The following is a 15,248-nucleotide window of genomic DNA, read 5'->3' as shown; positions in this document are numbered from 1 at the left end:
GAGGTCTAGGGGAAGCTTTTTGTTTTCTTTTTTGTTTGCTTGTTTATTTTTAATCTTAATGATCCTCTAAGTTACACAGTGGCAATATTCTTCTTAGCACTATTGGAGAAGCAAATGCCTACAGCTAAGCAATATGCCCTTTAATGAACTTTTTCTGTCGACAAAGTAGACATTCACTAAGTGTAACTCTGTTCTAGGGCAAGGAAATAGAGCTGCAAGACATTGCCCCTTCCCTCAAGGATGAGGCAGACGTTTGAACAAATAAATATGTATAGCGAGTGAAGGTCTGACATGGAGGAATGGTAAAAAGTCATCACTTTATTTTTATCACCTATTTGAGGAAGGCCAGTGAAAGAAAGATTCAGAGAAAATGAGAGGCTTGCCCTGGGCTTGAAGGAAAATTCAAGAAGACATCCCCAGTAGAGGAGAGGACATCCCACGGCTCGTTGCAATTAGAAGACAGGTACCATTGGAGGCCATTTAGCACCAGTGTGGTTGGTAGGAGAGAGATAGAAATGGGACAGTCAGGGAAAGGCAAGACAATCGCCCATTAGTATGATCCCCGAGAACTTAGGACTTGCATGAGAGTGAAGGCCTTTTATAATTTCCTCCTTTCATTTGGTCTTCTGGCAGCCGTCATTTTCTTCATACCGAGCCTATCAACTGTCTTAATCTCTGGATGGCTCTCCTCTCTCCCTACTTGTCTGCACTCCCGGCTAGTCTGGCTTTCCACACAAAAAGAAAACACAGTTTATCTCTTGAAGATCTCCGACCTGACAGCTTGGAGGAATAAAGGTTGCCAGGTGAAAGGGCATGTGTGTCATTTACTTGGTGCAGCACGAGGTAGCTGGGGAGAATGAAGTCCATCTGTGACCAAACACCTGTGTTCCTCTTTCGCTGGCAACGTCACCAGAGAGGAGCCTTGAGCTGCTCTTCAAATGAGTCAGACCTGTTGTTTCTGGAGAGTAGGGGCTGGTGCAGCCTGAGCTCCCGGGGACGTCTGCCGGGCCCTTCTCACTGTCGCCTGTGTTCATTTGCAGCCGTGTAAATGAGTATGGAAGATTATGATTTCCTGTTCAAAATTGTTTTAATTGGCAACGCTGGAGTGGGAAAGACGTGCCTAGTTCGAAGATTCACTCAGGTAAGGGAATCTGGAATCCAGGGTTGGGTTGGTTTGTCCGCCCCGTCTTAACAGTGACCATCTGCTGGATGGGCGATTGGGCCCAGTACTAACGCCTGGGCTGCAGGTTCTTAAGGCACCCTTTAAAAGCTCCTTCAAGTTGATAGCCAAAGGTTTTCTAAATTGCCTGAGGGATGCTGAGGACTTCTCCCACACCTCGTCTTGCTTCCTCAGACAAAAAGGGGCAGGTGGTTTTGTTTTCAGAGCACAGTATTAAAGATAGATTTGGCTTATAAAATATATCTGTTTATAATCATCTAGAGGTGGAAACAAATTAATCTGGGCATTAAACCAAGTCCAAATAATTCATTTTTAAAAAGCCCCAATACAGATTAAACCTCAACTTTCTGGTCTGTGTCCATTCTCATCCAAAAAACAAAGTGAGCTCTTTTGGTTTATAACCAATCTGTTTGGGTCTCTTAGGTAGGAACGAGCTGAGGGCAGTGATGAACCTGAACAAACCCAATATGCTTTCTGATTTGATTCTTTCTCATAGAATCTAAGTACAAGTCCACTCCAGGGTTGGCTCCTGGAGAATCACTGGCCAAGGTTACATACTTGTTTTTATATGGAAATTAAAGTGAAAAATCACTCTAAAGTTGATTTTGTTTCCCACTGAAAAGTCCAAGTGATGCCCTTTTCTGGATCATCATGCAGAGAGCCTGTTTTGGTGGCAGGCGCCTTGGGAGCATTGAGATGAGCTCTTCGAAGGCTTAAGATGACCTGGTGTTGTGGAAAGAGCAAGACTCAAGGTTTTCGATCCAAGTGCTAGTCTGGATCACGATGCCCACCTTCCCTGGCCAGGCCTCCCCACTGCATGCCATGGGCCCATGAGTTCCAAGCCCTTTTTCACTGCAGTCTGTGAGTCTGTGGAAAACTGGAGTGGTACACTGGGCAACCCCAGCAACTTGAGGGCTCACAGTTGCTGGAATGTCAAGGTTTTTGCCTTGCTGAATGACCACAGACAGGAGCCTGTGTGTTCTCTAAGTCTTGGTCTGATGAAATCAAAAGTAAAAAGCCAACCAGCATCTGGAGTTCAGTCAACTATCACAGAGAGATACTGGAAACTCCAGCTGGTTTTACATCCACCTAACCATAGCAACTTTTCCTGCTTCTGTAAGGAGGACACACCCACACATTTTCCATATAGAAAGATTTGTTCCTTAGTGCTTTATTAGAGTTTGCTTGACGGTGTTTTTTTTACTGAGAGGTCACGTAGAGATGATTCAATCCAGTCCTCTCATACAGATCCCGAGGGACCCAGCGACATGCTCATGATGTTGATGCATATCGCTGGCAAAGCTGGGACCCTGGTCTCCTGCTCTTTGGCCCAATGATCTCTCCATGGCTCTCTAACCTCTGGGACCACTCTCCTGAAAATCACAAGATAAACCCTGCCATTAAAAATGGAAGTGTTTTTATTTTTGATCAGTAATTCTGCCAAAAACCATGTTTTCTTTTCTGTCTACTTTTTATCTCTCTATCCCTTCAGTTTTCCCTAAAGTTCATATTTCATAGTCAGGATTATGTATGTTTTTATTATTTAGTAAGCAGTTGAATTGGATTTAGCTGGTTTTAAGATAGGAAGGTTTGGGGAACAGTGAGGGGGGGGGCTTGGGAAAGATTTGTTTTATTTTATTTCTGGCATTTGTTAGTCTGCAAACAGCTGGAGCTATAAACCTGAAGCTTGGCAGCCTTCTGTCTGAGCCAAGCCAAACAGGAAAATCGATTCAATATTTGTAAATAAAGTTATGAATGTTTATGTTTATGTCACTTGCAGACATGCAATGAAGCTTTTGCTTTTGCTTTGAAGCTCAGTGTTCTGAGTTCAAACTTTAATTAAGGAACTCTCTTGTTAAGGTATGGATTTAATTAAAGATGTCCCAGTCTTAGCTGCAAGAGCTAATAAAGTCCATTTTGCTTTATTCCTGGCATTCTGCACTCTGAAGAGGGAGGAGACTAGGTAAAGACATTTTTTTCTTGGTGGAAGTCCTTGCTGCCCCAACCCTCTCCCTAAGCTTACAGGAAATATGAAAAAGTAAACTCAAGTATACATGTGGTCTTGCTAATGTCCCTATTCTCTTAAAACTGTTATGTTTCCAGCTTAAGGTCAAGCAATTTTCTCCTATTTCATGCTTACAGCAACTTCAGACTCAATGATTTTGAGGTCTAGAGAGGGGGAGTGGTTTGTCTGGGGTTGTCTGGTGCCTCCTCTTCTGATGCTGCTTCCACTCTGCTGTCTGGACTGTGTCATTGCATGTGTGTGTCCATCTGGGCTGTGTGTCATTGTGTGTGTGTGTCCATCTGGACTGTGTCATTGTGTGTGTCCATCTGGGCTGTGTGTAATTGTGTGTGTGTCCATCTGGACTGTGTGTCATTGTGCGTGTGTCCATCTGGGCTGTGTGTAATTGTGTGTGTGTCCATCTGGGCTATGTCATTGTGTGTGTCCATCTGGACTGTGTCATTGTGTGTGTCCATCTGGGCTGTGTGTCATTGTGTGTGTGTCCATCTGGACTGTGTGTCATTGTGCGTGTGTCCATCTGGGCTGTGTCATTGTGTGTGTCCATCTGGATTGTGTGTCATGGTGTGTGTGTGTCCATCTGGACTGTGTGTCATTGTGTGTGTGTCCATCTGGGCTGTGTGTAATTGTGTGTGTGTCCATCTGGGCTGTGTCATTGTGTGTGTCCATCTGGACTGTGTGTCATGGTGTGTGTGTGTCCATCTGGACTGTGTGTAATTGTGTGTGTGTCCATCTGGGCTGTGTGTAATTGTGTGTGTGTCCATCTGGACTGTGTCATTGTGTGTGTCCATCTGGGCTGTGTGTCATTGTGTGTGTGTCCATCTGGACTGTGTGTCATTGTGCGTGTGTCCATCTGGGCTGTGTCATTGTGTGTGTCCATCTGGACTGTGTGTCATTGTGTGTGTGTCCATCTGGACTGTGTGTCATTGTGTATGTGTCCATCTGGACTGTGTGTCATTGTGTGTGTGTCCTCTGGACTGTGTGTACTTGTGTATGTGTGTGTCTGGACTGTGTGTCATTGTGTGTGTGTGTCTCTGGACTGTGTGTACTTGTGTGTGTGGCACACTGTACCTCAGCTGGTGACCGTCCTGAGGCCCAGGAGAAGTCAGAAGCTTCGTGTCTTTCACTCATTCTCATTCTGTAGCAGAGCTCCGCACACTTTCCTCCCCTCTTTGTTTTAACCAATCTTACCTTTTCTTTCCCCATCCTGACAGTCCTGATGTCATTCTGGTGACTCATTCCACCCCAGTCTTACCCTTGTGTGAGTTTTCTGTTTTGAAAGCAGCACTCATGCCTGCGCCTTCAAGATTCTCTCCTTTACAGCCAGCCTCCTGCCCGGTCATTCTTTCTGTGTTTGCTCCTGTCAGAATCTCTCTCTCCATCTTCCTTTCCCTTCTCTCTTCCCCTCCAGACATGACACTAAGCAGAGTACTCTCTCTGCCAGTCACCTTGGTCAAAGGATGGCGGAGACGAATTTCTAAACGGTCTTATTAGGATGGGGTGGGGAGTGAGGAGAATACACTTAATTGGAAGATGTGCTGAAATGTTACTTGCCATTATTTCTTCCTTAGGGTCTTTTCCCCCCAGGTCAAGGAGCCACAATTGGAGTTGATTTTATGATTAAGACAGTGGAGATAAATGGTGAAAAAGTAAAGGTAAGAAGCTAAATTTATAGTAAACCTTTGATGTGTTCTCTAAGAGTTTAGGGGAGGAAGTACAGTCCTTTTTTGTTTTTGTTTTTGAAGATTTATTTAATCATGTATATAGTGTTCTGCCTGCGTGTATGCCTGCAGGCCAGAAGAGGGCACCAGATCTCATTATGGATTGTTGTGAGCCACCATGTGGTTGCTGGGAATTGAACTTAGGACCTCTGGAAGAGCAGGCAATGCCCTTAACCACTGAGCCATCTCTCCAGCTCCCCCATTCCTTTTTTCATAACATCTGTTAAATTGCTTCATTCACACCCACACTGGAAATGATCCAGTGGGGTGGAGCTCAGCTGGCAGAACACTTGCCTAGTGCGCAGGAAGCTGTGGATTAAACTACCAGCACCACATAAAACTAGGTGTGGTAGTGCATAGCTGTAATCCCACCTAGGAGTCAGGTGGAGTGATTGCAAATTCAAGGTCATCCTTAACATAGCAAGTTGGGGCCCAGCCTAGGTTACATGAGAACCTGTCTCAAAAGAAAAGAAAAAAAAAAACACACAGAGGCAATTTAGGAATGATATGTTTATCCAAAGACAGTAGGGAAAACGCATTTTCCTGTCATGTCAGAAGTGAAAACAAAGTAGGAATTTCTTTTTGGATTTCAAAGTTGGACCAATAATGTTTCCCTTCTAAATAAAAGCTCTATTTGACAATGCTTCCTGATCCTCACATTTCATTGTAGGTAGTGTAGGTAATTCAGTCACATGAATTACTTATTAAAATTATCCTTTCTCCCACTATACCTTTGTTTTCGAACTCTAGAGGTCCAAGAAAGGACCTTTGACCTCTACTCTGTCTTCCAGTTGGTGGCTTCTAGATGGCTGGTACTTAGAAGAAGTATAATATGTCCAGAAACAGGAGGTAGTATGTTCATTGAGTATGTATTATAAGTCAGTGTCTCTGATAGATGCTTTTACATATGTTACCATTGTTACTTTAACTCTTGGTATGATCTCTGGGAAGTAGATGGTATTGTCCTTATGATACAAGTTTCAGCGGTTACTTAATTCATTTACTTAGTCATGGCTGTAGCGGTAGGGAAACAAGCGGGATCTGAACCTCACTTGCTAACCTGTACTCTCCGAACTCCATGGGGTCTCCTGTGGGGTAAGAGGGAACGAAGGCACAATAGGCTCATCACCTTGCAGCAAGAAAAGGAGGTGATGGAAAGAAATAGGAAGTGAAGAGCTGAGAGAAGGCTTAGAGGTGGAGTGCATACTGCTCTTGTATATGACCTGAGTTTGGTTTCCAGCACCCATGGAAGGCTGCTCTCAACTGTCTGATATTTTCTTCTAACCTACACTCACAGGCATCCATACTCACCTTCACATGTGTCTACTCTCTCTCTCTCTCTCATAGTTAAAAATAAAACCATTTAAAAAATGTGAAGTGAAACTAAATCACATGGTAGGAGGTAAGGATACTGATGTTTAGCACTACCATTCAGTTACTGAAACTTCTTGGTCAGATCTTCAGAGTCAAATCCCCTGGAAAGATCTCAGTCATCTGAGCATCATACTCAGCATGACGTAGTGGTACTGGAGTTGTAGCTAAGTCTCAATCTAAGCATCCCACTTTAGTTTGTGTTATTTGCATCCTTCTCCCAATCGATTGTTACTTCGCATCTTATGAGTGTCGTGGGAAGGGTAAGAGACGCTCCCTGGCATTCTTTCAGCAGTTCATAAATACCATCACCAACAAGGGCTGATATGAGGCAGGAACCTTCGTTATCTCCTTATGTCCTGACTCCTTGAAATGGTTCCTTACCATAGAGACGTCTATACCAAGTATAATGGTGAACAGAAAGCTGGGATACTGGGTGTAAAATCTACATAAATGCCAACCAGAAGGTCAGAAAAACTATTTGAAATGAAGAGAAGGAGCGAGGGTGTGGGGACAGGAAGGAGGTAGGAGCAGGCTGAAGAGATACTGACAGGAAGAGCCTTTTGTAGTTTTTATTTATTTATTTATTTATTTATTTATTTTTTTAATTCTAGAGGAGGTGGTTGCCAACCTAAGGAATCAGGAAAGGATAACCACCTTTTCATGTGGTTCCCTCCTAGACATGAGTTCCCATTTGCATATGTACTTGTGAGGTCATCTGTTTGACCTGAAATGTTAGTGCCTACCATTGTACCAAGCTTTGGCCAAGAGCAAGGGAAGATAAGGAACAGTCCCATGGTTACAGAACAGGCTCTTTTCCATCCATGAATTCCAAGCTTAGCCATTCTATTTATTCTATTTTGAAAACAATGGCTTCAATTTTTAAATATTTATTTTTATTTATTTGTGTCTCTGAGTATGTGTGTGTGTGTGTGTGTGTGCATGTACATGAGCACACAGCATGCATGTGTAGGCCAAAGAACAACTTGTAAGAGTTCTCTCTTTCTACCATGTGGGGTATGGGGATCAAACTTGGCCCTTCCTCACTGAGCCATTTTGCTAGCTCTGACCTCATTTTTAAGTGCTTATTACATGGCTAAAATTCCATCTTTTTTTTTTTTCATTGGATTCCACCACAAGACCACAGGCTCCCAAGAGCAGGGCTTTCGACTTACTTATCTTTATATTTACAGCTCAATTGCTGCCATTAACACCTCTTTAGACTGCTACTATTTCATAAGAAATGGGAGTTGGCCAATCCAGTTCAAGCTGCCTATGATTTATTTATAAAGCAACATGTAGAATAAGATATAAAAAGAAAAAAGAAAAACTATACATAAGGAAAAAAGATGTAGAATGATGCTATCCAATCTTACCCACTGATTTTTCAATGTATCACAAATCAATGAGTGATAAATAAAAATGTAGCCGGGCGGTGGTGGCGCACGCCTTTAATCCCAGCACTCGGGAGGCAGAGCCAGGCGGATCTCTGTGAGTTCGAGGCCAGCCTGGTCTCCAAAGCGAGTTCCAGGAAAGGCGCAAAGCTACACAGAGAAACCCTGTCTCGAAAAACCAAAAAAAAAAAAAAAAAAAAAAAAAATGTAAGGTCAGCCTACTTTTTAACCTTAGATTGATTAGAACAGTTGTTTTTTTTTTTTTTTTCCTCCTGAGATAGGGATTCTCTGTGTAGCCCTGGCTGTCCTGGAACTAGCTCTGTAGAACAGCCTGGCCTTGAGCTCACAGAGTTCCACCTGCCTCTGCCTCCCGAGTGCTAGTACTAAAGGCATGCACCACCACCACTTGATATAAGAGGTTGTTTTTATCTCTAATCACACCTAGGTTACACAGATCGGAGATTCATGAGTGTAGGTTTGAATGTTCATTCTTTTGATGATCTGTCCGTCCATCTTGTGTTATAGTAGATGCACTGGGCAGAGCAGCATGGTAGGGGAAGCATCACTGACTTTTGGAACTTGCTGATATCTGGCTCTGATAACATTTTGTCCCAGATCTTTCAAAACCCCACTAATCTTCTAAGAATAGCTAATCAATTCCTCCTTTGTGATTTCACAATCCTATGTTCATCTCGTTAACCATTATTCATCTGTGCCCACTATATACTGTGTTAGGAAGGAAACAAAGATATGAAGTCAAAGAGATAACCTTGGCCCTCAAAGAGCTAATCTACTTAAGAGGACAGCCTAGCAAACTGATGAGAGGGGCAGGCGACAGCAGTGCAGTAAGAGAACAGGTGAGCAGTGCAGCAGCCCTGCGCTCTGGGTGAGAGTGGCAAGGAAATCCATGACGGCAATGTGGGTGACACTTTGACAGATGGGAGACTAACATTGGGAGACACTGTTCTTTGGCTCCTCTTTGAGAGGACATTGCTGATCAGTGGTGGAGTTGGGTTCTTACGATGATCTCTTAGATCAGGGATTTGTTTTAGTCATCTTATACTTAGTGCTCTGTAAAGGATGAAAAGAGACAGTGGATTATAGAGAAAGGTGATGAAACTAATTTGAGTGATAGACGATGGAAGATAAGCATCCTTAATAATCAACTGCCAGGCTCGACACAGGCAGTCCTTTATGAGAAGGTGGCATATATCTCAGCAAGGTCATACAATCACTATTTTAGAAAATATTTTGATGCTTAAAGCGGTTCCCAAGATGTTCCAGTCACACAGTGCTTTCTAACGACTGACAGTGTCTTAATCCAGTTAAAAGTGTTTTAGAGGCTGAATGGGACTTTAAAACAATAGCCTGCTATTCTTAGGCACATCTTGGCAGAAGAGGACCATGGCCCTACTTTGAGGCAGAGAAGAGAAATAGCTTTTGTTCCAGCACAAACTGTCATGTGTACGTTTGCATTTAGCACACACAGACTTTAGTTTATATCATCAAAGAGCTGCTGCAACTTCAAATCAAAGGAGAATGTGTGTGCTGGCTTGTGGCAGGAGCTACCGCTTACTACTCAATGTCCTCAGCAAAATTGCTATGGGGCCAGGGTGACACCAAGTGACTGCTGGATGCAAATGTACATTTAAATGAGCTTGCAATGGCAAAAGCAACAGGGTGGGAATAGAAGACCTGGAGTCTGATTCCCAGCTTTGTGGGTACCTGGGTGGAAGAAACAGTTTTTATTAAGCTTGCCTACCTCACTGGGAAGGGGTAAGGAACAACTGAGATCATCAGTTCAAAATGTCAGCATCTGCTTTTTGTCCTAGGCATACTGTATTTGGTGAGGACAACAAGGCCCTGCCTCCTCCTGTTATGAATCTTTAGATCAAGTAGGCCAGATAGGCATTAAACAAACTATTTCAAGTACGTGATTAAGATATGTCAGTTGCTATGGGGGGGGGAGGGGAAATGATAAGAAGTATTGCAAGGGAGACTGTGGTGGCAGAAGGTTCTAGAAGGCCTTACCTGAGGAAATAGTAAAGAGGTTAACTTACCTGTGACCTGTGGATTTATAGTTAGGAGGGAAGCTGATAGTGATGTTCTTATCTCCCCAAACACTCTGCTCTGTCTCCCATTTGTGGTGTGATCTGTGCAGAGAGGTTGGGGGAAAAGATTTGGGGAGTATTTTTCCTTCTTTCTTATTGAACCATCAGTTTGCTATCTTTAGAAATAGTAGATGATTTATCAAACCCTATTTTAACACAAGTGGAGTCCAAAAGTGACTAAGGTCAGAGGGCTTAGTGTGTGTGGAGGGCAAGACTGTAATATCACCACTCCTATTTCCATTAACAGTGGGGATGTCTTGATGTATTCATGAGAATTTCGTTTTCAAGACAGGGGTTCTCTGTGTAGTTTTGGAGCCTGTCCTGGAACTCGCTTTGTAGACCAGGCTGGCCTCGAACTCACAGAGATCTGCCTGCCTCTGCCTCCCAAGCACTGAGATCAAAGGTGTGCGCCACCACCGCCCAGCTGTTCATTAGAATTTTAAACTGCAAAAGCTGGGGAGGTTGTGCTTTCTTTCTCTTGGTTGCTGACTGAAATGCCAATGACCACAGAGCAACAGCTTGCTCTCTATTGTAGTGTGTGTGTGTGTGTGTGTGTGTGTGTGTGTGTGTGTCTGTCCATCCAGCTTATTGGCAAGAACACAGAGTCCATAGTGAGTGCTAAATTGTGTGTGAGACACTGAGCAAGTTATAGATCTCTCTGTACTTTAGTTTCCTGATGAGGGAAGTGTTGTATTGTAAAAGTACCTACCTTATAGGATCATTGTGAAGATTGAGTTATTACATAAAAAATGAATAGAATAGAGCTTGGAATATTATAAATGTACAATAAGTTTTTTTAATGATAAAAAGTCCTAAATAACAAACAAACAAAAACAGGGAAGAGAATAAGCCCCTTCCTCAAACCAGAAACACTTCACTGTGAAAAGAAAGAAGTGTTTTCAGGGCAGAAAACAACCATGAAATTGTTTGGGTGATGTTCCCGTTTCTGAGCTATAGCAAGGCAATACCCTTTTGTTTTCTGTTCTTCCAAGCTGATCCCTGTCTTATGCTTCAACAGTTACAGATCTGGGACACTGCGGGTCAAGAGAGATTTCGCTCAATCACCCAAAGTTATTACCGAAGCGCCAATGCCTTGATCCTTACCTATGACATCACCTGTGAGGAGTCCTTCCGTTGCCTTCCTGAGTGGTTGCGAGAGATAGAACAGTATGCTAGCAATAAGGTCATCACTGTGTTAGTGGGTAAGTAAGGGCTAATGAGGAAGGATATTGATTTGAATGCATCAGAGAATTTATGGTCATGTAATGCTTATGTGCTGGTACCTTCCAAGAACATACTATCTAGTTATCTGAGTTATATAACCAACATTCAGTTCTACAACTGAGGAGGACATAAAGTAAGTTCTGTCCCATGGTGATAGTTTAGAAAAATAAAACAAAAATATTGCTGATTTTCCTGTCAGTTTGGATGAAAGAGTTAACAAGATGGTGGGTATTGCTGGTGTAAAAGTAAAATAAATCTTTGAAGTTGATGAAGAATTCATATTGAAGCAGTTATTCTTTTAAAATGTATACTTCGGTGAATTTTTCTCTTCTTACTTTATGGTGACTTAAGACCTCCCTCCTGTGTTTCAGAATCCACTAAGGGAAATGCTGCAGTTTGTCTTGTAGGAGGTAGGGGACCATTTAATGGGAAGAAACCAGAAAATAACCCTTGCTTTTCTATGGTGACAAATGCACTCATTAAAAATGGAGTTACAGGGGCCTGGGGGATAACTGAGTTGGTCAAGTACTTGCTACACAGGCATGAGTACTGGAGTTAGATCCTTAGTAGCTGTGTGAAAACCGGGGTGCGGTGGCCCTTGCTTGTAATCGCAGAGAAGGCAGAGACAGGAGGACCCCTGGCATCAGTGGCCAGCCAGCCTAGCCTAACCATGCAGTCCCAGGTCTTACTGAGAGACTGTAGCACAGAAAACGAAAACCAAACCAAGGTGAGGAACAAGTTAGACCTTTGGTCTTCAAATGCATTTTTGTACACACGCACACACACACACACACACACACACACACACACACACACACACACACACACAGATTGCCATGAAATGGACCATATCATTATAAACTCTTCTGGTTAAAAATGAAAAGTGACATCAACTATCTGCTTGTTAAAATATTTTCTTCTTGGGAAGGAATTTTGCTGTATATTCTCATGATTTGAATTTTAGAAATATAGAAAACTACCTAGAAAGCGTCATTAAGTTACAAATTATGGCTAACAATAAGCTGGGCAAACATTTTATTATTTTTTTCTTTTATTAAAAACTCATTTTTTTTTCACATATCATGATTACAGTTTCCCCTCCCTCTACACCTCCCAGTTCCTCCCCACCTCCTCTCCCATCTGGATGTATACCTTTTCTGTCTTTCATTAGAAAACAAACAGGCTTTTAAGGGATAATAATAAAATGAGGTAAAACAAAAACTAACACATTGGAGTTAGACAAGGCAAGCAGAAGGAAAAGAGCCCAAGAGGAGGCACAAGAATCAGAGATCCATTTGTGTGTACACTCAGAAGTTCCATAACAAAACCCACTAAACTGGAAGCCATATATACATGCAGAAGACCTGGCACAGACCTGTGCAGACCCTGTGCATGCTGCCCCAGTCTCTGTGAGTTCTTATGTGCTTTGATCATGCTGATTTAGAGGACATGGTTTTTTTTTTTTTTTTTTTTTTTTTTTGGTGTCCTCTGGCTTTTGTACTCTTTCCACTTCCTTTTTCACAGGGTCCCCTAAGTCCAGAGGGGAGGGATTTGTTGGAGACATACCATTTAGGGCCGAGTGTTCCAAGGTCTCTCACTCTCTGCATAATGTCTGACCGTGGTCTCTGTATTCGTTCCTATCGCTGTAGGAGGAAGCTTCTGGGATGATAGCTGAGCAAAGCACTGATCTGATCAATGAGTGTAGCATAAGCATTAGGAGTCATTTTATTGCTATTTTTTTTCTTCAAAGAATGGTAGAGTTTTATTTTACCCTAGGTCCCTCCCTGGGCTCTGCAGTCTCTGGTTCTTGGTCACCCAAGCAGTGTTGGGTATGGATTCCATCTTGAGGGATGGGCCTTAAGTCAAATCAGATATTGGTTGGTTACTTCCACAAGCTTTGTGCCACTATTGCCCTAGTATATCTTGTGGGCAAGACAGCATTGTAGATCAAAGGGTTGTGGCTGGCTTAGTGTTTACATTTCTCTTTTGGTAGTGTGCAGAGTACCTTTCTGTGCCAAAGATGCTAGAATGTAGGGGTGAAGGCTCAATGTAGGTACCAGCTCGACTTCTCTATGCTCAATGAGTTGTGTAGGTGTTGTCTTCAGCAATGGAACCTTGTTAGTTTTTGGAGAGCAACCTCTAGTTTTAGCAAAAGTCTAGGTTTTTTGCGGATTCCTGTGGGATCCCTTTGTCCAACAACTCAATTAGATGTAATGCAATGCCAGTACTGGAAGCTTCATTTAGTGATAAGAGATGGACAGTGGTGTCATTTAGGTTGCCTTCATATATGTATATATTTTAGGAAGCTTATACTGTATTAGTTTTCCATACTATCTTTCAATTGGCCCTTAATTTTATCTGTCTCTCCCTTTATTCCCTCCCTCATCTCCCTCTTCCTTCCCCCCAATTGATCTTCCCATTCCATCCCCATCCATCCATAACTATCTACTCTTATTTCTTTTTCCTTTTGTGTGTGTGTGTGTGTTTTTGAGACAGGGTTTCTCCATGTAGTTTTGGTGCCTGTCCTGGAACTCGCTTTGTAGCCCAGGCTGGCCTGGAACTCACAGAGATTCGCCTGCCTCTGCCTCCTGAGTGCTGGGATTAAAGGCGTGTACCAACACTGCCTGGCTCTATTTCTTTTTCCTAACAAGATCTTTCTGTCCCCTCTAGTCCCTTACTCTATATCTAACCTCTGTGGTTCTATAAATTGTATCTTGGTTATCGACTTAACAACTAATATCCACATATAAGTGTATACATACCATATTTGTCCTTTTGGCTCTGGGATACCTTACTCAGAATCCTTGTTTCTAGTTCCATCTATTTACTTCTGAATTTCATGATTTCATTTTGTTTTAACAGCGGAGTAATACTCCATTGTGTAAATGAACCACATTTTCTTTATCCATTCTTCTGTTGAGGGACATTTAGGTTGTTTCCAGTTTCTGGCCATTTTGATTAGGACAGCAATGGACATGGTTGAGCTAATGTCTCTGTGGTTGGATGAAGTGTCTTTTAGGCATATGCCCAAGAGTGACAAAGCTGGATCTTGCAGTAGAACAATTCCCACCTTCCTGAGGAACTACCATATTGATTTCCATAGTGACTGTACAAGTTTGCACTTCCATCAGCAATGGAGGAGTGTTCCGCTTGTTCCACATCCTCACCAACATGAACTGTCACATGTGTTATTGATCTTAGCTCTTCTGATGGGTGTAAGGTGAAATCTCATATTTTTGGTTATTAGCCTAGCTTTTAACAGCTGAGCCATCTTTTCAGCCTAAGATGAAACCCCAGAGTAGTTTTGATTTGCATTTCCCTGATGGCTTAGGATGTTAAGCATTTAAGTGTTTCTCAGTCATTTGAGTTTTCTCTGTTGAGAATTTTCTGTTTAGATCTGTATCTCATTTTTTTTTTGTTTTTGTTTTTTTTTTTTTTGTTTTTCGAGACAGGGTTTCTCTGTGTAGCTTTGCGCCTTTTCCTGGAACTCACTTGGTAGCCCAGGCTGGCCTTGAACTCACAGAGATCCACCTGGCTCTGCCTCCCGAGTGCTGGGATTAAAGGCGTGCGCCACCACCGCCCGGCTGTATCTCATTTTTTAACTGGGTCATTTGTTTTCTTGATACATAGTTTCTTGAGTTCTTTTTATATTTTGGATGTTAGCCCTCAGTTGGATGTGTAGTTCATAAAAATCTTTTCCCGTTCTGTAGGCTGCCATGTTGTCTGAATGACTGTATTTTTTGCTAGAACAAACATTTTATAATAAGCATTATTGCTGGTGTGTATACATACCAGGAATTATACTAGGGGTCCTAACTTGTAGATGAGGAAACTGATGCTGAGATAAGAAATTCTGCCTGATGTTGAACAGAATGTGAGGTCAACTCCCCATACTCTGTAGTTGTCCTCTCAACTTTTCCTCCTGCCTGCTGGTGAAGTAGCTGCCTCTTTAGAGCTGGTACTCAGACCCAGTCCTGAAAACCCTCATGCCTAAGGGGAACCGTGGCCATGAAGCATTTGAATGCCCCTAGTTCCGAGCTGTCCTTGTATTCCTTGAGAACTTGGGTCAAAGCATTACCGTTGGGCATTTTAAATAAGGAAGATAAAGAAAGACTTGAAGTGAGATAGGAAGAAGGATCAGCTCCCCTCCCCACCCGCCCCCCATGTGCTCTGACTGTCCTGGAACTAACTCGTTATGTAGACCAGGCTGGCCTCAAACTCACAGAG

The 15,248-nt window shown here is 42.6% G+C and overlaps 1 protein-coding gene across 3 annotated transcripts in view; it reads left to right on the top strand.

Annotated features, from left to right (window-relative positions):
* Rab30 (RAB30, member RAS oncogene family) overlaps window positions 1–15,248 on the top strand; it is a 103,243-nt gene that overhangs the window by 77,249 nt on the left and 10,746 nt on the right. For all 3 annotated transcript variants that reach the window (XM_052714149.1, XM_052714151.1, XM_052714150.1), the window contains exons 2-4: window positions 1,041–1,141; window positions 4,772–4,855; window positions 10,816–10,999. In XM_052714149.1, the coding sequence (XP_052570109.1) occupies window positions 1,049–1,141; window positions 4,772–4,855; window positions 10,816–10,999 (361 nt within the window). In that variant the 5' untranslated portion in view covers window positions 1,041–1,048. The remainder of the gene's footprint in view (window positions 1–1,040; window positions 1,142–4,771; window positions 4,856–10,815; window positions 11,000–15,248) is intronic.

Source organism: Peromyscus californicus, unplaced genomic scaffold (genome assembly GCF_007827085.1).
Source record: "Peromyscus californicus insignis strain IS unplaced genomic scaffold, ASM782708v3 Scaffold_4__1_contigs__length_199733344, whole genome shotgun sequence".
Classification (NCBI taxonomy): Eukaryota; Metazoa; Chordata; class Mammalia; order Rodentia; family Cricetidae; genus Peromyscus; species Peromyscus californicus.
The sequence above is the reverse complement of the archived record's forward strand: the minus strand, read 5'-3'. Positions and strand labels throughout refer to the sequence as shown.